The 22542-nt window shown below is 43.7% G+C and overlaps 2 protein-coding genes across 8 annotated transcripts in view; one reads left to right on the forward strand and one right to left on the reverse strand.

The window, feature by feature from the left end:
• Nucleotides 1-16874: 16874 nt before the first annotated feature.
• LOC114795702 (zinc finger protein 239-like) lies at nt 16875-20560 on the reverse strand. 7 transcript variants are annotated; one of them, XM_028989278.1, is made up of 4 exons: nt 20460-20528; nt 19601-19611; nt 19274-19507; nt 16875-18212 (listed from the first exon to the last, which is right to left on the reverse strand). In XM_028989278.1, exon 4 carries the CDS (start codon nt 18162-18164, stop codon nt 17001-17003), a length of 1164 nt encoding a protein of 387 aa, XP_028845111.1. In that variant the 5' UTR covers nt 18165-18212; nt 19274-19507; nt 19601-19611; nt 20460-20528; the 3' UTR covers nt 16875-17000. The 7 variants fall into 7 exon arrangements, with proteins under 7 accessions (XP_028845111.1, XP_028845109.1, XP_028845110.1 ...); XM_028989276.1 differs by having other exon boundaries at nt 19274-19611; nt 20409-20558; XM_028989277.1 differs by lacking the exon at nt 19601-19611 and having other exon boundaries at nt 19274-19562; nt 20460-20537.
• Nucleotides 20561-20571: 11 nt separating this feature from the next.
• The window catches only part of eml4 (EMAP like 4), a 44682-nt gene continuing 42711 nt past the window's right edge, over nt 20572-22542 (forward strand). Inside the window, exon 1 of the mRNA XM_028989263.1 lies at nt 20572-20751. Coding sequence (XP_028845096.1) covers nt 20727-20751 — 25 coding nt within the window. The 5' untranslated portion in view covers nt 20572-20726. The remainder of the gene's footprint in view (nt 20752-22542) is intronic.

The raw sequence follows: 22542 nt of genomic DNA on the forward strand, positions 1-22542 counted from the left end.
CCAGCGTGGATTAACGGGACCGGGATCCTGTCCCCCAGGTTAATGGCGACCTGCAGGTCGCCGCCCCGCAGTCCGACAGACAGGAAGTCGTCGTCGTCGCTCTCCGCCCGCCCGACCCACGTCAGTAACCCGTCCTCTGCGCTGCTGGAGAAGTCGAGGGACAGCTGCGTGTGCCGCAGGTCCCGCGTCCGGTACTCCGGGTAGGTCAGCTTCAGGTAGGACCGTCCCACGAACCTGATCTCGTCCGTGGACGCGGCCCGGACACAGTGAGCCCCGGCCCGGCAACGTCAAGGACGCACATGGACGGGCTGTTCCGGCACAGGATGGACGTGTCGCACATGGGACCTGTCCACAAAAAATTGTGTGTGTGTGTGTGTATGAGAAAAGAAAGTTAATATAAAATAGTCAAGAATTTACCAATAGCAAACCAATATTTAAATGCTCCTCTTTTGTTTCAAATGGTGAAGGCGGTGGTGCTGCAGGGACCTGAAATTGGTCGTCCCCTGGAATGTATTGCTGAGATTGCAGCATCTGATCTTCCAGTGTTGAATAGACCTCTGCAGTCATTTCTAATTGTCTGCCTTTCCTCTCCAGAAAAAAAAAACAGTTAAGGTGTCAGCAGTTGGAATTTAAAGAGAGGGAATTATGGAAAATATTACCTGTGCAGTGACCTCCATCACAGGCTTTTCTGAGGAGACGTGATAGAGGAACACCTTCAGAGCTGAGGGCTGCAGGACTGAAGGGGAGTGTCCCACAGCATCTACAGCCTGTGTGGTCTGGATTGTTTTCCTGAGTATTATGTCTCGGCCTGTCGAGAGGGGTTGGACGACATCCTGGCTCTACATACTGAAGCCCAAACCTCTCTCCAGTCTCTCTGCTGGATGTCTGCAGTACTGAATATTGGGCCCTTACAGTCACCTTCACAGAAGCCTTTTTCAACTCTACAATTAACACATGGTCAATCACTGAAGGTACGGCCATATCTGGTAGCTTCAAGTCAACCAGTCTCTGGAAGTTCCTGCGTGCTAATCCGGTCATCCCTTGTGCCTGAAACAACTCAGGAGAGACACGTGTACCTGTCACCCACTGGGCCTGATGGAAATGGAAACCTTCTTGTTGGGAGGTACCCTTCATAGGAATCCACACAGGCACAGCTTCTCCTTCACCCAGGACATGGTTGCAGAGTTCCACCGTAGCAGTATAAAATGCCCTTCTCCACCTCAGGAGCACTCAAGCAACCCCTCAGGACATGGATGCGCTGGATTCTCCACGTCTTCAACATGGAGGGCTTGAAAAGGAGCAGATTGTTGGGATCTTTGGCCAAGTGGAAGTGGTGCAAGACGTCAAGGAATTATGGGTGGTTCCCAGAATGCGTTACGTGCCCAGTTTTAGTTAGGGACACTAGTTGTAGATTTACCCACCGTCTTGAAGAAGACATGTTGCCTTAATGGGCTTTGGAGGAAATGTAAGTTGTGGAAGAGGTTGGAAGGCTTATGCTTGTTAAGTGCATCTACTGTTCAAATAAATATGGTTTTATTTCATTTGGGTGAGCTGTCCTCTCTTTCTGACATTCGGCACTACAATATTATTACAAGTAATTTACATTTACAGCATTTATCAGACGCCCTTATCCAGAGCGACTTACAATCAGTATTTACAGGGACAGTCTCCCTGGAGCAACTTAAGGTTAAGTGTCTTGCTCAGGGACACAATGGTAGTAAGTGGGATTTGAACCTGGGTCTTCTGGTTCACAGGCGCGTGTGTTACCCACTAGGCTACTTCCACCTTAAATGTAAGATGTGACCACGCACATAGAGCATTATTTGTGCATTTGGCAATACCTGGTACTTTGCTTTCTGAACACCAGCAGCACTGTAACAGCGAGCAAGACCCTGATACAGGGGTACCAGAGAAGGTTCACACTCTAACTGCAACATCACCCAGGACAAAATCGTCCAATTCTCATTCATAACAGCAAATGATGACATGGTGCCAGAACTGAAGGTCACTTTGCGTGGTCACATCTGAACACCTGACCAAATGTGCCCTACAGAAGTTGATTGAGAACTAATTCTTGCTGTCTGTACACCTGAAATGAGACGGTCCACCAGGTAATTGGCACTGACAGAGACACAGTGTTCTCTGGCCATACAACCCTGCCTCACCCTCCTAGACATTCTGAACACTGAGGAGATATGCCGAAATGGGCTGCACGATATTGGGAAAATATGCGATATTGTTGTTGAATATTCCGATAACAGCTTACTCAGGTGTGGGAAGTCGACCTGATGGACCACCAAGTGAGAGGGTCCATCTCACTGTCTATGGTGTGACACATCATGTAGTTGTTCAGTTCAACTTTCATAGTGTGCAATGGTTCCATAGATGATGGAGCTGGGGATGTCTTGAAGAAACTGCCCAGGGACTTTTTGGCCTTTTTTAAGGTGCACATCTGTTGGACCCATGCCCTGGTGGTCTTGATTACTTAGGTCCTGCTCCTAAAATAGAGAAATTAAGTAACTGTAATCAAATTTAGTTATAGTGCATTATTTAGTCACTTACTATTATCATATTAACATTTACCTATGGCACAACTGCTTCAATTTCAGACATCACCCTGGCTCTGATGTCTGACACCTTGTCAGAGCTGATGTCGTTGGCTTTGAATCTGGGATCTATAAAGGAGGTCATGTCCAGCAGTTCTTGAGTTGCTGGGTTGTCATACTTGGTGTTCATGTACTCTAGAATCTTCATCTTTATGGACTTTGTTAGATCACTGTCTTCTTCCTTTGCAGCAAGAATTGAGGTATTCATCAAGTGAAGTATAGGCTGCAATGCCTGGTTTACAGACTCCAGTACATCTAGGTCCTGCCAAGAAGGAACTAAATGTCTTGACTTTCTGTCTGCTGGCAGGACGTCGCTTATGGCCCGCTGCTGCTCTAGAACCCTCTGAATCATTCTCTGCCTGGAAGCCCACCTTGTAGGGCATTCTGTGATGAGGGAGTGCTCCGGGAGGTTGTGCTCTTTCTGTGCTTTTTTCAGTGGACATACAGGGTGTAAAAACATTGCAATATTATAATTACAATATAACAGCATTTGAGATGTGAGCTATTTGAAACAGCCTTTGAAACTGTCAGCTACAATTTGCTAACCTCTGTGAAATATTTTTCCCAAATAATCACATTATCTAATCACACAGAAAGCGGCACCCGGCTAAAGTTGCCATTTTTCTACCTGCACTTTACCTGACGTGACTGCCCCGGATGCGCATTGATCTCAATGTCTGTATGCACTTTATAATGATAGAACAGTAGTTACTAAAATCATAACACCCAAATCACCATTTGTTTTTGCACATAAAGTAATCCCAAAGAAATCCCATTTTCCACCGGACAACAAGGTAAGGTGAATAAAATCATGAATTTTGCTATTTATCCTGTTAGAAATAACATTTCAGTACAAACAATACAAATTCAATACTCACCGATGGCCAGATGCAAGCAATGACCAAAGCATTGTAGTCTGACCCAATTATTAAGTTCGGTAGCCTTCACCACATTGGCGCCGTTGTCCATTGTAATGGACACTTGATTTTCCTCTTAAGTTCCAACTGGCTAAAATATCCCACAGCCCATGTGCTGTGTTTTTGCTGGTGTGGGATTCGGGGAAGTACAGATAGCGTGCTTTTAATTCAAATTCTTGAGTAAGAAAGTGAACGGTATAACTCATGTAGGGCTCAGTCGTGCGACTGGACCACAGGTCAGTGGTGCTAGCGTAGAAGTCCACTTGGCTCAGCTCGGAGCTCACTGTCTTCATGCAAGTGTCGTACATCTGTGGAATTGCGAAAAATCATTTCTTGATGGCAGCTGATATCTTCGGTCCAATTTCTTAATTAGACCCACAAAGCCTTCTTTGCTCACAGTGTTAACAGGCATCATGTCTTTAGCTAAAAAGCGTGTGATAGCATCTGTTAAATCCTTGTGGCGTGTCACGACTACGGACTTACGGGGGAAGGCCCCGGTCCCTCGGGCTGGCTCCCCGGCATGGTCAGGCGTGGCGGCCCCAGTCCCTCGGGCTGGTTCCCCAGCGTGGCGGCCCCGGACCCTCGGCCTGGCTTCCCGGCGTGGTCAGGCGTGGCGGCCCCGGCCCCTCGGCCTGGCTCCCTGGTGTGGTACCGCTTGGCGGCCCCGGACCCTCGGCCTGGTCCCGCGTGGCAGCCCCGGACCCTCAGGCTGGCTCCCCGGCGTGGTCCCGCGTGGCGGCCCCGGACCCTCGGACCTGCACAGAAAAATCAGGGCCGATCCATCTGGGTACGTGTGGGCCCTGTCTCCACACGTCCCCTCTGACATGTCTTGTGTCACCCCCTGCACCGCGCAGGGAGATTGTCCCAGAGCCTCCGGCGACTGTTCCAGGCACCCCAGGCTGGTGCCTTCTGCGACTATGCAGCCCCTCTCGCTGCACGGCCCTGGTGCCAAGGGGGGGGCATTGCCAGACCATCCGGCTAGCCCCTTCTGCGTCCGTTGGGACCAGCAGGCCCTCTTCCTGCCTGTCCCAGCTGGGTCCTCATGCCTACCCAGGGGCTCTATGGCGCTCCACCCTTCTGGAGGCGGACGCAGGCCCATGCCTGGCCCACCCTCCTCACCGGCTACCGGAGGACCCAGCTCAATCGCTTCCCCACCTACCCTCCCCTCAGGAGGAGCCCCCAACCCGAACTGCACCCCCCCAAAAAAATTCTTTGGGGGAGCACCCCCCCCCCCGGGTACCTAGGGGCTCGTCCACCTCGCCTTGGACCGGTGCAGTCAGGTTGGGAACTCCCTCCCTGGGGTTCGGCTCCGCTGCTGGGTCGCCATCTGGTGGACACAAAGAGGGGAAATGGGGGCGCCATACAGACATATACCACGCACACACACACACAGACAGAGACAGACAGAAGAGAGGGTCATCTGGCTCCCTCTCTGGGATCTCCGGGACCTCCTCAGTGGGCACAGCCAGGATCTCGGGAGGAGCGACCTTCTCGTCGCCCACCAGTGCTTGATCAGAGCGCAGAGTTCTTGGCTCGACATGGCGAAGATCGCGGGGGTCGCATCCTCTGCGCTCGCTGCCCACGTCACTTCCTCGCTGCTGCCGACGCCAACGTCCTCGCTCCGCCCACTCACCCGCCGACATTGTCGCTTCCGGGTTTCGCGGAGTTTCCCGGGGGTGACGTCATCACGCGGCGCCGCGTACCACGGCTTCTCGGGGAGAAAACGCTCCACCAGTCTCTCCCCTGGCGTCCGCGTTCGCCGCGCCGGGCTGCGTCCTTCGCGGTGCTTTTTCTCCTCTGCTTTCCACCTCTGCGCTTTTGGGTGGGTCTCCGGCATTCTGTCACGACTTACGGGGGAAGGAAGCGCAGAGGTGTGACATGCTGGGAATGGGGTTTTATTTTATAATAAACAATAAATACAAAGAAACAAAAGCGCGGTGGCCGAAAACAATTTAACTAAATGAAAGAACATAAACGAACCCGCAGGCGTGTGGCGATTGCCAGAACTCAAAAAACATAAAGACATTCACTCAGGGAAGTCAAGTTCAGAATGCCGGAGACCTGGAAGGGCCGGAAATATCCGGCATTTATGCACCATCAGGACTGGCCACCGGTGTTGAGCACAGCTGCCGTCAATCCTGACAGGCGTTTCAACATTTTTTCGTAAGGCGTTGCATTTGTAAAACCTTGATTGATGGTTGTCTGTACGACTCTATTATTGTTACTTGGCTTTTTGTTAGCAGTTTTGGTAGATTTGGCCTTAGACTTTCGGAAGTCTTAATACAGCTCTGAATGGTTGTGTTCCAGATGACTGTGTAGATTAGTTGTATTTCCTCTCGACGTGACCACAGTTTTTTAGCATGACTCACACAGAACCTGCAACTGTGACACGTCTTCTCTATTGAAGCCAAAATATTGCCATATCTCTGACATATCGTTCTTTTTAGACGCAAGTTCTTTGCTGCTGTCATTTTCCTCACTTGTCTCTACTCCTGCCATATTTATTTTTCATTCTCTGTTCTGAGCCGCTAGGTTCACCTTTTGGCCCGGTCTAGCCAAAAGCATTATATTATGTACTTGGGAGGCAGGTATAAAGATAAGGACCCATCTGATTGGTCAAGTTTGGGCACACAAATGCAGAGGGCATTTTCTCGCAAGTGAAATTTAACCACAATGAACAACGTTCTCCTTACACTTGAAAAGAGCAGTTTCGAATATGATGCCGCCTCTCCTGCTGCCTTATGGGATAGTGAAGTGTCCATTGAATGCCTACTACAGAATTTGGCTGGAAGTAGTAGGTCATCCCGGTACTTCTCGTCTACTGTTTTTCGAATACTATGAATTTGGACATACTACTCGCCTCACATACTGTTTTTCACATACAATATAGTGTGTTGGCCTTATGGGATAGTGAAGTGTCCATTGAATGCCTACTACAGAATTTGGCTGGAAGTAGTAGGTCATCCCGGTACTTCTCGTCTACTGTTTTTCGAATACTATGAATTTGGACATACTACTCGCCTCACATACTGTTTTTCACATACAATATAGTGAGTTGGGACCAGCATGCCTTGGGGGTGAGATACGCACCGACGGGACGGGCGCTCCAGGGGACTGCAAAGTAACCATGTTACTGGTAAATTTGTTCTGTTGGGGTTCGGGATGTGTGTGTTATGGGGATTTAATGTAGCGTGTGCAAGGGGAGAAACTTTACACCAGGACATAGTGGTGTAGGGCTGGAGGAGAAGAAGAGATGCCTCCCTGTTATTTGGAAGCCGGAGGAGTAGGTATTGGCTGTTGGCGCCACCTACTGGCTTTTGTTCAACAAAAAGCATTATTCCGAAATCCACATGATTGAGCCAGTTTCTCCTTTCCTGACCTTGCGGTGATGGCTTGTCACACTAGTATATAGTATGCGATTTCGGACGCAGCATTAATTTCATTTATCGCAACTCTTTGTGATACTGATAGTCCGTATACTATTATCGCGATAATAATATTTTTTCAATATATCATGCTGCCCTACTGCTCATACTTCAAATGGAGCATTTCTGTGAGCTGATTGGCCATATCATTAGGTGACTTGGCAGTTCTTCTCAGTTCATCCATTACCGTTTTGCAGCTGGCTTTTTTGTAGGTGATAAAGGATGGAAATATGTTGGTGAAATCGTGCTGGCAACTTCTCCAGCAACTCTGGTTTGTCAGAATGCCAGTACTTCTTGCATACTTTGCAGCAAAGGCATGAAGCAAAAATGTAGTTCTGACCACTGACGCATATGATAACCCTTGGTTGTTATCTGAGGATTAAGGCAGCTGTAGAGACCAATGTTGTTGTTCCTCAGTCTGTGCATGATAGCATGCTCTGGCTTCCAGATGAAAAATGAATGCAGCTAGAAATGGTTTTGTGAAGGCATGTCAGTGCTGGAGTCTGTAAGCTCAGGCTGAGTGGGTGAAAAAGTAGCGAGCTGGACGAGATCCTGGCCATAAACCCATGGACTCTAACTCTGATTTCATCCAAAGGCGCTGCTGATTTTGGCTGATTTTTGCTGATCATATTTGGCGACTGGGACAGCAGGCTGATGAAAATGTGGATCTGCCGATCTGCCTTGTGGCTGTGCAGCAGCAGAGCTTATAGGAGGACCATGGTGCTGCTGAAACGTGTATCAGACTAGGGCTGCAACTAACGATTATTTTAATAATCGATTCATATGGTGATTTTGTTTTATTAATCGTAGAGTCGAAAAGAAAAAAAGAAAAGCATTCGTTTCCAACCCTTCATTAAAAAACAGAACCAAAATCTTTAGAAAGTGCACAAACATGTTGCTCCTTGAGCTGTTATAATAATAATAAAATAAAAATGGACTAACACAAAAAACATACACATACATCTGCCAAATATAGACTTTTTTTTTTTTTTAAATAAAGTGCCACCTGAGCTGCCAGAACGATAAATAATTTATAAAAAAATAAAGAACAATACAAATCAGAAAATTTAACAGGATTTGTTTGAATGTCAGAACTTGTTCTCTACACTACACTGCAGATGCACACACTCGCAGACGTACACACTCACAAACTCTCACACTGACACACACACACACACAGCAAAAAATGCTTTTCTAACTTAGTAGTTTTGTCCTGATTTCAGTCCAAATCTCTAAAAAATCTCTTAAATCAAGATACATTTACTAGACACATGAAATAGCATAAGAAATGATGTCTTGTTTTCTGATAAAACATCTCAAAATTAAGTGATTGTATAAAAAAAAGCAAAATTATCTGCCAATGGGGTAAGAAAACTAATCTTAATGAGATATAATCTCAAACAGAAGTTTTAAGCATCACTTAATTTTCTCATGCCATTTTTCTTGTCTAGTAATCTTGATGTAAGATTTTTTAGATATTTGGAAACGAGACAAAATTACTAGGTAAGAAAAGCTTTTTTGCAGTGTCGCTATACATGACAACAGATTGAAAAATGAATGGTCCAAAAAAGGCTAGTGAATAAAAACATGTCTTTTAATGCAAAGTAACTACAGGGAGTGCAGAATTATTAGGCAAGTTGTATTTTTAAGGAATAATTTTATTATTGAACAACAACCATGTTCTAAATTAACCCAAAAAACTCATATCAAAGCTGAATGTTTTTGGAAGTAGTTTTAGTTTGTTTTTATTTTTAGATATTTTAGGGGGATATCTGTGTATGCAGGTGACTATTACTGTGCATAATTATTAGGCAACTTAACAAAAAACAAATATATACCCATTTCAATTATTTATTTTTACCAGTGAAACCAATATAACATCTCCACATTCACAAATCTACATTTCTGACATTCAAAAACAAAACAAAAACAAAACAGTGACCAATATAGCCACCTTTCTTTGCAAGGACACTCAAAAGCCTGCCATCCATGGATTCTGTCAGTGTTTTGATCTGTTCACCATCAACATTGCGTGCAGCAGCAACCACAGCCTCCCAGACACTGTTCAGAGAGGTATACTGTTTTCCCGCCTTGTAAATCTCACATTTGATGATGGACCACAGGTTCTCAATGTGATTCAGATCAGGTGAACAAGGAGGCCATGTCATTAGTTTTTCTTCTTTTATACCTTTTCTTGCCAGCCACGCTGTGGAGTACTTGGACGCGTGTGATGGAGCATTGTCCTGCATGAAAATCATGTTTTTCTTGAAGGATGCAGACTTGTGCTTGAAGAAGGTGTCTTCCAGAAACTGGCAGTAGGACTGGGAGTTGAGCTTGACTCCATCCTCAACCCGATAAGGCCCCACAAGCTCATCTTTGATGATACCAGCCCAAACCAGTACTCCACCTCCACCTTGCTGGCGTCTGAGTCGGACTGGAGCTCTCTGCCCTTTACCAATCCAGCCACGGGCCCATCCATCTGGCCCATCAAGACTCACTCTCATTTCATCAGTCCATAAAACCTTAGAAAAATCAGTCTTGACGTTTCAGCTTGTGTTTCTTGTTCAGTGGTGGTCGTCTTTCAGCCTTTCTTACCTTGGCCATGTCTCTGAGTATTGCACACCTTGTGCTTTTGGGCACTCCAGTGATGTTGCAGCTCTGAAATATAACCAAACTGGTGGCAAGTGGCATCTTGGCAACTGCACGCTTTACTTTTCTTAGTTCATGGGCAGTTATTTTGCGCCTTGGTTTTTGAATGATGCGCTTGATTGTTCGATGATCACGCTTCAGAAGCTTTGCAATTTTAAGAGTGCTGTATCCCTCTGCAAGATATCTCACTATTTTTGACTTTTCTGAGCCTGTCAAGTCCTTCTTTTGACCCATTTTGCCAAAGGAAAGGAATTTGCCTAATAATTATGCACACCTGATATAGGGTGTTGATGTCATTAGACCACACCCCTTCTCATTACAGAGATGCACATCACCTAATATGCTTAATTGGTAGTAGGCTTTCGAACCTATACAGCTTGGAGTAAGACAACATGCATGAAGAGGATGATGTGGACAAAATACTAATTTGCCTAATAATTCTGCACTCCGTGTATAGCACCCCTGCTTTACTACTGTTATTAACGCGCTAACGCTAATTTGTCATGCTTGTCAAGCTGGACGAGGGGAAACATTTACATTTACAGCATTTACCAGACGCCCTTATCCAGAGCGACTTACAATCAGTAGTTACAGGGACAGTCCCCCTGGAGCAACTTAGGGTTAAGTGTCTTGCTCAGGGACACAATAGGCAAGTGTGTTACCCACTAGGCTACTCCGTCGTCCACGCGTCGTCCATGCGTCATCCACGCGGAGACGCAGAGAACAGTCCGAACGCTGTTTCATCCCCCCTCCACACCTGTAGGTGGCGCTGTAAGTCCCCGTCTAGTTCTCCTCCGCGGCGATTTAAACACAAGCACCAGGGACATTACGTTCCTCACTTCAAAACGGAACAAAAGTAGGATTCTGTAGCGAATTACCCTGCTGCTGGACTCCCTTCTTCCTCCTCAAACACTCCAACATGTTAGCGTTTCAGGTGCTGGATCATTGCCGTGGTACTCCCGTGCCGTGCCATGTCGCTTTTGCATATTTTTGCGCAGATTTGTCTACCTCCGCTAATTATTTTTTTTATTTTTGCTCCGCGCTGTCTATAAGGTGCCAAACTCTGCTAGCATCTGTGCGCGAGAACACACATCTGTGTGTTCACTCCACTCCGCGCTCAAATAATTTTTTTTTTTAATAATCAAACGTCTCCGCGTCGCGCGACATAACGAATCGATTAGGAAATTCGTTGCCAACTCTTTTAGTAATCGATTTTTATCGATTCAATCGATTCATTGTTGCAGCCCTATATCAGACATACACAAAAAATATTAATATAGGAAATGTTTACCCGTAAATGTTTACCTGTCATCCAGGCATGACAAGTTAGCGTTAGCTCGTTAATAACAGTAGTAAAGCAGGGGTGCTATAGTTACTTTGCATTAAAAGACTTAAAGTCTGTGAGTGTGTGCATCTGCCGTGTAGTGTAGAGAACAAGTTCTGACATTCAAACAAATCCTGTTAAATTTTCTGATTTGTATTGTTCTTTATTTTTTTATAAATTATTTATTGTTCTGGCAGCTCAGGTGGCACTTTATTTAAAAAAAAAAAAAAAGTCTATATTTGGCAGATGTAAAGCATACATGTGTATGTTTTTTGTGTTAGTCAATTTTTATTTTATTTTATTATTATTATAACAGCTCAAGGAGCAACATGTTTGTGCACTTTCTAACGATTTTGGTTCTGTTTTTGAATAAAGGGTTGGAAATTAATGCTTTTCTTGTTTTTTGTTTTTTTATCCAATTCTACAATTAATAAAAAAAAATTTAACAGATTAATCGATTATTAAAATATTTGTTAATTGCAGCCCTATTTGCAACCTAATGAGCGTATGAAAAACAATTTTAAGATCACACCGAGAGGTTGTCACTATAAATTATACAAAGGTAAATTATTTGTACTGCAGACAGTAGCAAAGAGCATCTGCTGACCAAAAAAAAAAAAAAAACGTGCCACGCCGTTGAAACACAAGCGTCTCTGCAGAGCGCATTTTCTCCACTGCAGGAGATGTGGTCACTGCTAAAAGATCCACTCTCAAACCAGAGCATGTAGATCAGCTGGTATTCTTGCACAAAAACTTACAAATTCCCAAAGTGTAATTTTTTGTGGGTTGTGTCTGTGGTTTCTGTATTTAACAGGCATTTCTTTATCTGAAGAAAATTAATTTTACACTCAACTTTACAAACATTTCAGTTCCACATATTACAAACATTTCTTCAATCCCCTGTAATATACCCACTTCCTAAATTACGTTTTCAGTCCACTCACAGGTTCATCTCAGTCAAATATTTCAACAGAAATATATATTACTCAAATATTACATTCATTCAATAGCTGCTATACCCCTTTACAGAATCAACACACATTCATACTTTCAACCCATCAAACAACAATTTTCATAATAATACAAAACAGTTTTAACTCAATATGAATGCAATAATTACTTTCTGAAGCACCTTGAACAGAACCTTTCCAGTATTTTCCCATCCCACAGCACATCAGTGGTCTTAAACATATGTACACATACACATAAATAATACACTCAATCTACCTGGCAGTAGTAACATGAACAAAGAAACGCAAATGGCATGACCACCATTTCACTGAACTACGTGTGTCTCCCACTCCTGCGGTGTGTTTTTACTAACTCCTAACCACGTAGCTTTTTCCGACCGCTCCTATGAGTAATTTCTCTATTATACCCAATGGGTGTATTTAGAAATAGTGGTGCATTATACTAACCTGTAGTTAACAGAGAAAACACCAATGCCCCCTCCAGTGATAGCTCCCCCTGGTGGTAAAACTGAGCTCTTCCCTGAGTGTGTTCCAAGATGTGGGATAAACTACAAGATACTCAAACACATGCATCTATTTATGACCAAACTTTTGTGTGCGTCATAGTAGCATTTAACTAAAACATGTAGACAACAATGAGAAAGACTTAACCAGTGAAATGAGTAATAAATGTGCAAAGTAAAATAGTTCAAATATTGCTGTGCAAAAGTCGAACGGTGAATTAATACATATTATTACAGACAGATAATATTACTCAATTTAACAGAGGTGGAGTGTGTGTCGGACCAGAGTGGAAAGTTCCTGAGTGTTCATGTGTCTGATGGGCTGTAGGATGAAGTTGTTGCAGAGTCTGGCAGTGAGGGCAGTGGATTGTGAAGACTGCCCAGGAAATCATCGGCTGTTCTCTACCGTCTCTGAACAAACTGCACAGATCTTGCTGCCCAAAATATCATAAGAGACTCCTCACATCCCGATCATGACCTGTTCCAACTGCTGCCATCAGGCAAGAGATACAGGAGCATTAAAACCAGGACCAACAGACTAAACAACAGCTTCTACCCTGTTGCCATCAGGGCACTTAAAGACATTTAATCCATCTTTCCACTTCCAACTCAATTCCTTTTTCATGTGCAATAAGTTTCAATATAGTTTGCAATAAGTGCAATAATCTCACCCTTAAATTAGAATTGTATATTTTAATCATATTCGATATTACATTTTGTATTATATTAGTGTATGTCTTCTTTTTAAGATAGCTCTTCTTTTTAAGCTTTTTCTATACACAGGATTTAAGATTTCTCTCTGGCTCAGGGACTGCACCTAATGTCATTATACTTGTTACAATGACAAAGCTATTGTGATGTTACAATTTCTAAAATGATTATGAATTTATGTACAGGAGTATGCGGTTTTATGTAGTGACTTTCATTTTCTCAAAGACATTAATTTTTAGCCTTTTTTATGCTAATGTATAAACATTGTGAAAACATTCATATATATTGTGCAAACATTACTTTATTGATTTAGTATATATTTTTATTTTAATATTTTAAACCCAAAGACAAAAAGAAACCTTGAGAGCAGCAAAACCAAAGCTCAACAAAGCACAACTTACTAATTAAATTACTTAAATGGTAAATTACTTTTAAAAACAGTTTTACTCAAATTATTTCCCATCTGGCAAAGGTGGCAAATCCAAGGACATTCCCGTCCCTCGTGGTGTGGACTTTAATCTCTGTATAACAAAAGCACACAAATAGGCCGTGTGAGTCCAGAAAGTGACAGAACACACACACACACACACAGTTACACTGTTTTGTATCTCAAGATGGACTCACCTCTGGATATGGCCTCTTTTCCATCGCTGTTGAGAATGACCATCCTGCCCTGGGGACCTGAGAAGACAGAGATAAAAGAAATGCAGTGTAAGAAAGATGCCGCCATTCAGAGCAAAAGCAGCAGAGTCTCGAGCAGCAGTCCAGCACTGAGATCTTTCATGGATGCCACACCTACCATTTCAACTCTTCACTGGCATTGGTGATGGAGCTGCTCCTCACAACAGCTTCGGCAAAGCTGAACTTTGTGATGGTCCAGGTCAGTGAAAACTTTTCAGTTTTGCACTGTGTGTAGCAGCGGACGCTGGACATCTCTGCTGCTGGATCAGGAATCTTCTCCTCGCTGATGAATTCCTCTTCTCTGATGACTCTCTCTCTCTTCACAACGGCTGAGCTCTATTGGAGGTCTGCTTCTCATAACCATTCTGGCGGTGGTTGGTGTGTTGGAAAAAAAACCAAAGTCCAAATTTATGAAAATAAATCACAGAACAAATAGAAATAGTTCAAATTGTGAGGTCACTACAGAAATGTAACTTAATGCTGCCCACACATGGCATGATGTGAGGTGTCACCAGTTGTCACCCAAGCTCCTTAATGAACGGCCTCCTCCTGTTGTACTTCCAGGCCGGCTTGATCTCAGACCACCGAATAAAGGAGATATGCTGAGAATGTTGTAAAATATAAAAGAAATAAAGACAGCAGATCATGGGTCTCGGTGAAGACAAACTTGGATGAGAACTGAGCCTGCTCTGTTTCCAGTGCAGGTGGAAGCTCAGGCTTGTTTCTCCTTACAGTTCCAACCATGTACCACTTTCTTTCCAGTAGATGCAGTCCAAGGTCATATGAACTAAAGACGTTGTCACAGGAGATTGTCCTTCTCTGACTTGATTCTACCAACTTTTCCCCTCAGAGGGTTTTTCCTTCGTCTTCACAGAGAGTCTAAGTGTGAAAGTGTCAACTGTGATGAGTCTCTTCATTCTGATTAATCATTTAAAGTTAATTTAAATATGATAAGACTGGCATGAGGGATTTTTAATAGAAACAAAAAAGGTTTACTCAGCATTAGTAAATGGCCTGGTGTTGAACCCTGGTGAACATTTTGAGCTCCATTCCTACCAATCTAGACCCACTTCAATTTGCATACCGCCTCAATAGATCCACTGATGATGCCATTTCACAGACCATCCACACCACCCTGGCTCACCTGGACAACAAGAACTGCTACGCCAGACTGTTGTTTGTAGATTTCAGCTCTGCATTCAACACAGTTATCCCCTCCAAGCTGATCCAGAAGCTGCGGGCGCTGGGACTCAGTTCTACTCTGTGCAACTGGGTTCTGGACTTTCTCACCAACAGATCGCAACACTGGAACGCCGCAGGGAAGTGTTCTGAGCCCAATGCTGTACTCCCTGTTCACATACGACTGTGTGTCCAGACACAGCTCCAACACCATCATCAAGTTTGCTGATGATACCACTGTTGTAGGCCTGATCAGCAACAATGATGAGACGGCCTACAGAGAGGAGGTGAGACTCTTGGCAGAGTGGTGTCAGGAGAACAACCTCTCTCTCAACGTCAGCAAAACCAAGGACATGGTTTTGGATTTAAGGAGGCAGGATACAGCTCATCTTCCTATCTACATCGGAGGAGGTGCTGTGGAGAGGGCTCCACAGCAGCTTCAGGCTCCTTGGGGTCACCCTCAGTGACGACCTCAAGTCCTCAGAACACACAGCAGCGGTCACCAAAAAAGCCCACCAATGACTCCACTTCCTCAGATGCCTAAAGAAGGCTGGGGTATCCACCTCTGTCCTCACCAGCTTCTACAGGTGCGCTGTGGAGTCTATCCTCATGGGCAGTATTGCGTCCTGGTACGGCAGTTGTACTGCTCAGGACAAGAAAGCTCTGCAGAGGGTGGTGAAAACAGCCCAGAGGATCACAGGCACACAACTCCCAGCAATAATGGACATTTACACCACGCGCTGTCTCAGCAAAACAATGAGATCCGTACGAATGTAACTGACATTTTAATGCAAATTATTTCAGCAAAGAAAAAAACAAAACATCAAATTATTATATTTTGCTCTAACTTTGTGTGATTTCATTTATTTAAAAAAAATATATATATGAAAGTACACAGTGAAATATTTTTGGTGAACGGACCAATAAACCAACCTGAGCTCCACTAGTGAATATAGCTACCTCACACCCATTTGGGTTAGTCTCCATTGACTACTTGAATCTGGAGAAGTGTAAGGGAGGGTACTAATATATCCTGGTGGTGAGTCAGTACAGAGAGAAGCAAAATAGATTTCTTTCCTTGAAAGATTGTCATTTTGATGACACAAGCAGCACAGCACACAGGCAGCCATGAAAGGTGCCTGAGGAGTAGTGTGTGGGGACAGTGCTTTGCTCAGAGGCACCTTGGTGGCTCGGGATTTGAACCCACAACCTTCTGATTACGGGTCTGCTTCCCCAAATCTCAATAGAGTCCAGGGTAAAGAATTTATCAATAATATAATGAAAAGAACAACCCCAAAACCCACAAACACCGTATAATCAAGTCTAATTCCTGCACACTAGGCTCATGAGGATCAAACATTTTACAATAGGCTGGTTTCACATAAGTTTGGTGAGTGAGAAGTACATGAATGCATAGAATGGGTTTATATGTGATTAAACTATTGTGCTGCAGCTCAATAAAAACAATGTTAAAACAATCCAAAAGCATGCATGGGGTTTACCTTCATGGGGTGTAGACGTCAACCTAATGAGCTCGAAATCTGTAAAATTCTGTACAGTTCACAGGCTCTTATTATATGGGTTTTTGGTGATATCTTATCGTTCATATTTTAATGGTACTTCATGTGGTAAATGTCCCATTACATATAAAATTTTGTAAGTAATCTAGTCTATGGATAATGGATTGGACAGAATCTTGAAAATGGATTGTTGAAAGGGAAAGAGATAGCCTAATCCAATCTTATTTGTAATCTGTAACAAACATTCACTTTGTTTTGTGTTTGAATTTGGATTGAATTAAAAAATATATATAATATATATGGATAATCATGATGCCAACACAAGAGTGGATTCAGTGTGAATTTCAGGCACAGAGTTAGATCAAACTAAAAAAATTGATCACAAAAGTGTGTTAGATGACTATATAATTTAATTATATTTTGTACAACTGGTGAAATTGTGTCAGTGAAAATAAAATAGGAAACATGACAAAAATGTGAAATCTCTGTACACAAACCAAGAAAAACTGACAAATTATGAAAATCCCTTAGTGGAAACAGACAAATGCTTCTCTCCAGTAGGTACCCTCTCATGAAGTTGGAGTCCCGATGTTGTTGTAAAAGTTTCATAGCAAATCATGCAGACGTAGGGCTTCTCTCCAGTGTGTGTTTCAAGGTGCGATGCTCGTGAAAAGCTCCTCCCACACTGAGCACACTGATAGGGCTTCCCTCCAGTATGTACAAGTTCATGTCTTTTACATCCTAAAGCGCTTCTAAAAGTCTTTCCGCAGTAGGAACAGACATACGGCTTCTCACCAGAACGGATTCTCTGGTGTGAAGTAAGGGTTGCTGCTTGCGGAAAACACCTCTCAGACTGTGTAAACTGGTAGGGCTTCTCTCCACTGTGGCTTCTCTGGTGTGTTTCAAGGTATGCTGCTCGTGAAAAACCCCTCCCACAAAGTGAACAGCGGTAGGGCTTCTCTCCGGTATGTGTCCTCTGGTGTGTTTTAAGGTTTGATGCTCGTGAAAAACTCATGCCACACTGTGTACACTGGTAGGGCTTCTCTCCAGTATGGATTCTCTGGTGTGATTTAAGGTTTGCCACTCGTGAAAACCTCACCCCACACTGTGCACACTGGTAGGGCTTCTTTCCAGAGTGCACGAGTTCATGTCTTTTACAACCTAATGAACTTCTGAAACTCTTTCCACAGCAGGAACAGACATAAGGCTTCTGTCCAGTGTGTATCCTCTGGTGTGTATTAAGGTTTGTTACTTGTGAAAAAACCCTCCCACATTGTACACATTGGTGGGGCTTCTCTGCATTATGTAGGAGTTTGTGTCTTTTACATTCTAAAGTACTTCTAAAATTCTTGCCACAGTGGGAACAGACGTGTGGCTTCTCTCCACTATGGATTCTCTGGTGCGTTTTAAGGGCCGTTCTTCGTGAAAAACTCTTCCCACACAGTGTACACTGGTAGGGCTTCTCTCCAGTATGGATTCTCTGGTGAGTTTTAAGGTTTGATGCTCGTGAAAAACTCACTCCACACTGTGCACACTGGAAGGGCTTCTCTCCAGTATGGATTCTCTGGTGAGTTTTAAGGTTTGCCACTCGTGAAAAAGTCACACCACATTGTGTACACTGGAAGGGCTTCTCTCCAGAATGTTTTGGAAGAATACATCTCTCGTCACACTGGTACATCTTCTCTTTGGTTTCATGTTTGTCTCCTTACAGCTGCTTTGTCATCTACTGTTAATAAAAAAAAAACATTTTAACCATATAAACATTTATACGTTGATGATTTGTCACAGTATATCTTATGCTCTTATAAGGTTGCTGGGAATTAATTGAAATAAAATAAAAAAGGTTTGCAAAGGAGAGTTACAAAGCTATTTTTTGAGAATACAGAGCATCAGCAGAAACTTGGCAGACTGCATAAAGCACGCTTTAGATTTCTAATTTATTAACTCAAACGATCATAATGGAAAGAAGAGAGAGATTAATGTTAATATAGATACTACACTCATTATTACTTCAGTCTGGTTAACCTTTTGAGCAGGAGGCATCTGGAACTGCACGTTTGAGTGAACTGAGTAGTTATCAGGTATCAGAATAGGCTAGCAGTGCCTAAACAAAAATAATTGCTAACCCTCTATGCTGTCATATTTTACTGACATTTGTTGTATTTGATGCAGGGACAGATAAGAGGAATTCTGCTCTGTGTTCCACTGCATTAATGACAAAAACACAACTTCAACTTCGATTGAAATGGGTATGAGTATTTAAAATAATCTTATATTTTGAAGCTTTTTGAAAAGCTGACTTGTCTGTCACAAATGATCTTTAAGGATTTAACGGCTCTTGGGGAGATTGTGTTTTGTGCAACAAAACCCTACAGGCTAAGCTGTCATAATGGATAGATATGGATATTTATTTTACAATAATTATGAGCAAAATCCTTAACATTCAAGTGATCAAATGAGGTATATCTGTAAGATAAGACTATCTTTCATTACTCCCACAAGCTGGAAATTTAAAAGCTACATAAAAATAATTATTATTTGTCCCCTTATGTCGTCATAAAGGACTTTATTTTGTCTGGAAAAACGCCGACACGACTTCCTGTGTGTGCCAAACATCGCGGTTGATGAATGAACCACCTGATCAACATCCTCACCATACTGCGCCATCGTCCCCAACACTCCGGAGACATGTACCTTTTTTCTCGCATTTCATTCTCTAGTTATATGGGTGTAAAATATAACTAAATAACTGTCATGAAGCAAACAATGTCGAAGCAAACAACTTACATTTCCACTGCCTGCAGAGCGGTATAGGAATCCATCCGTTTCGTTGAGAAACGTGTTTTATGAGAAGATAACTCACCGAAACTTTACGTACTCGATTAAATTAGCGATGTCTGTTTTCTGTAACGAGTTGAGAACGCTGTGACGTCGTACTCCTTCTTCTGCGAGGTGGTGTAGGAAGTAGGCGCCCTCTGAAAGCGCAGTGCCGCCACCTTCAGGCCGTCGGCTGCAACACCTCTTGAATTAGACCATTAAAAGTGAAACCAGTTGAACCATCTGTAGTGATTTGTTTCTGAGAATGAAAGTAGGAATTCACCAATGAAGGCTGACCTGGAAAAAATCTGAAAAAACACAAACTTCGGACAATTATGAAACATACACAATGATTTGTGTTTTTATGGACACTTATTCTATACCACTTATAATTGCACACTGAAATAAAGATTCCTGCCATTTACTCTGTCTGTTTACTTTGAATTGGGAATAAATTGGCTACAGGGCGTAAATGTACAATTTTCTGCTGCAGTGGGGGGCGCTGAACACCTTTTCTTCAAGTGCAACAACAGGTTGGAATAAATCTCCTGTTATTATTTTTTTTACATGTTATACAGATCCATTAACGTAATGTATATTTGTCTTGTATACTTTCTCAGCACATCTTTACACCTTCCACAAATATATTTCACGTCCATTAGACACCAGTTCTATCTGAATTTAAATATATTTGGTACAATGGAAGGAAAGCACACATTTCTATATACATTCTGTGTGACTGTCATCTTATGCCATCATTTATTACCATTTTTAATTGTATGTGACAAAACAACGCAGTAAAATCAATTGTAGTTGTGAATACACAGGTGTGTAAGAAGTTATAAAAGTTTCAAAGGCACAGAATTGTTTGTAGTAGTTGTTAGTAGTAATAGTAATTTGTTGTTTTGTTGGATTTTACGACATGTAAAAGCAGCCTTGTGTCGTGCTAAACAGTAAAGGAAACGTATTGTGCTACTGATAGTGAAGTGATTGTGAAGCAAAACGAAACGTGTCCTCTGCATTTAACCATCACCGTATCGAGAAACCTCAGTGGCGACTCGAGATTCGAACCCACAACCTTCTGCTTACGGGTCCGCTTCCTTACCGCTAGGCCACCACTGCCCTATTTGGAGAAATATTCTGCTGCAGTACACACCAACTCGTAGTTCTGAAGGCGAACCTCTTCCACTAGTCCAGCGCCATATTGTCGGAGGCCAACGGGGCGTGGCCTGAACCCTGCCTAACCCCGGTAGCTCCTCCCACCGACTCCTCCCCCTGACGGAGGGCGCGAGGACTGCGGCGACGGCGACGCGCTGCTCCTGCGTTGTTCTGCCGACGCCTGCCGAGCTGTTCCCACAGCGGCCGAGACGTCGTGCTATTAATCCCCCGCCACTCGTCGCCCTCGCAGGAATATCCTCCCGAAATGGACGCTTTTGCCGGCAGTCTCGGTGAGTACGCTGCGCTGTCCGAAGATCGGCCCACCTGAATGTCCCGCCCTCCGAACTAAAAGGTTTTTTTTGTCGGTCTTTGTACGCTTGTCATCGCTGTAAACGCGCGGAATCCGCGCTGTCACCCGCGGTGGAACGACGCCCCGCGGGCGCCACGCTTTCTGCGCCACTTCAGGAGAAAATGAGCTACATCCGTGTCGGTTCTACTGACTAGAACCCTCTGACGGTATGAGACGAGGAAGGGGTGCTGAAGAATAAAATGTCAGGTTAGGTCTGGGATGGTATGTCTTTAAGTATTACATCTTACAATTAAAATGGCGAATTAGCTCATACAAAAACACTGGCTGCAAAACAGTGAGACTTAAAGCTGTCGTTCTACTTGTATTATATGAATACTTTCTTGGACATTCAGTGACACTGTCCTCAACTTGACTGCTGCCAGTGAATATGATGGACAAGTTGCCCAAAATGCAAGGCAGCTGTCCAATCATTTTATATATACGTGTTATATGTGGATGTCATATTGACACTGCTGGTATTCCTCTCATACAGATCATGCAAATGGATAAACAGGGAATTGAATGCATTTGTTTTGGCTGTGTCACAATAAACAAAGTGAACAGATTAATAACTGTATACAGTAACTGTAGAGGAGGTGGGAGTGGCTTAGTGGGTAAGACACGCGCCTATAAACCAGAAGACCACAGAGTCCCAAGTTCAACCCTTAACACTTAACCATGAGTGTCTCCAGGGGGACTGTCCCTGTCACTCTGGATAAGGACGTCAGGTAAATGCTTTAAGTGTAAATGTAGAGAGTTGGTATAAAAGCATGTGGCACTGCTCTGTAGGTTCCTTTCTGTACAGTCCTTCTTGAAACTCACCAGGAATGTGTCTTTTCGTCATTCAAATCATCATTAATTTCCTCTCATTGCCTGGTAACCTGCATCCACACCACTGACCGCTTCAGTTGCCACGGAAATGCAGCACCAGATGGCAATTTAGTGTGATGCACTGTATCAAATATATACTGTTAAGTGAATGTTATAATTTATTTTGTGTTGCTCAGCATTTGGTCTGAGTATAATGGGACACAATGGTAGCAAGTGGGTTTTGATCCTGTGACTTTCTGGTGTGTTACCCAGTAGTACCACCACGGTTTCAATACAAATTCTCTTAAAAACCCGTGGCCAGTGACTGTAATGCAAAGGACATCACACACTGCGCTTTATTAACTGGCAGAGATCAGAAAGAATGTGTCCTATTGGCGGACTGACTGTACAGAAAGGTGGTAGAGTGTAAGTACAGGAGCTGTGTAGCGCTGTGTGGCAGGGTGTCAGTTTTCCCCTCTGACTGCACTCTGCACCCAATCAGCACTTTAACGGTCAAAAGCACGTGTATAAATAGCTGCCCTGGAGCCAGGTGTGTTGCCACGCCCCTCCCACCCCGCGACCTCCGGGCTGATGAACGGCCATCGGGCCGACTTTGTGCTCCCTTTTGGTTGCGAGGGCGATTAAAAATGGGTCTCTGTCAGTGTGTGTCCTCAGCCATCTGTTGCTTTGTGTCACCAGCATGCTTGAACAAACACAAAAGCACTTTGGGTGGCAGCAGGAGGCGTGTAGCTTAGCGTGTGCTCCGAACGGCTAATGTCCCAGTTTGACTGGATCTCCTACAGACTGTGACGCCTCCTTCAGCCCGGCCGCTCCGAGTTTGCTGCAGCTCCAGAGCGGCTGGACAGATCAGGTTTCAGAATTCCTTCACCGTAAAAAATGAGAGAGCGGGATGCTTGTGCTC

The sequence above is a fragment of the Denticeps clupeoides genome, chromosome 8 (assembly GCF_900700375.1).
Source record: "Denticeps clupeoides chromosome 8, fDenClu1.1, whole genome shotgun sequence".
Lineage (NCBI taxonomy): Eukaryota > Metazoa > Chordata > Actinopteri > Clupeiformes > Denticipitidae > Denticeps > Denticeps clupeoides.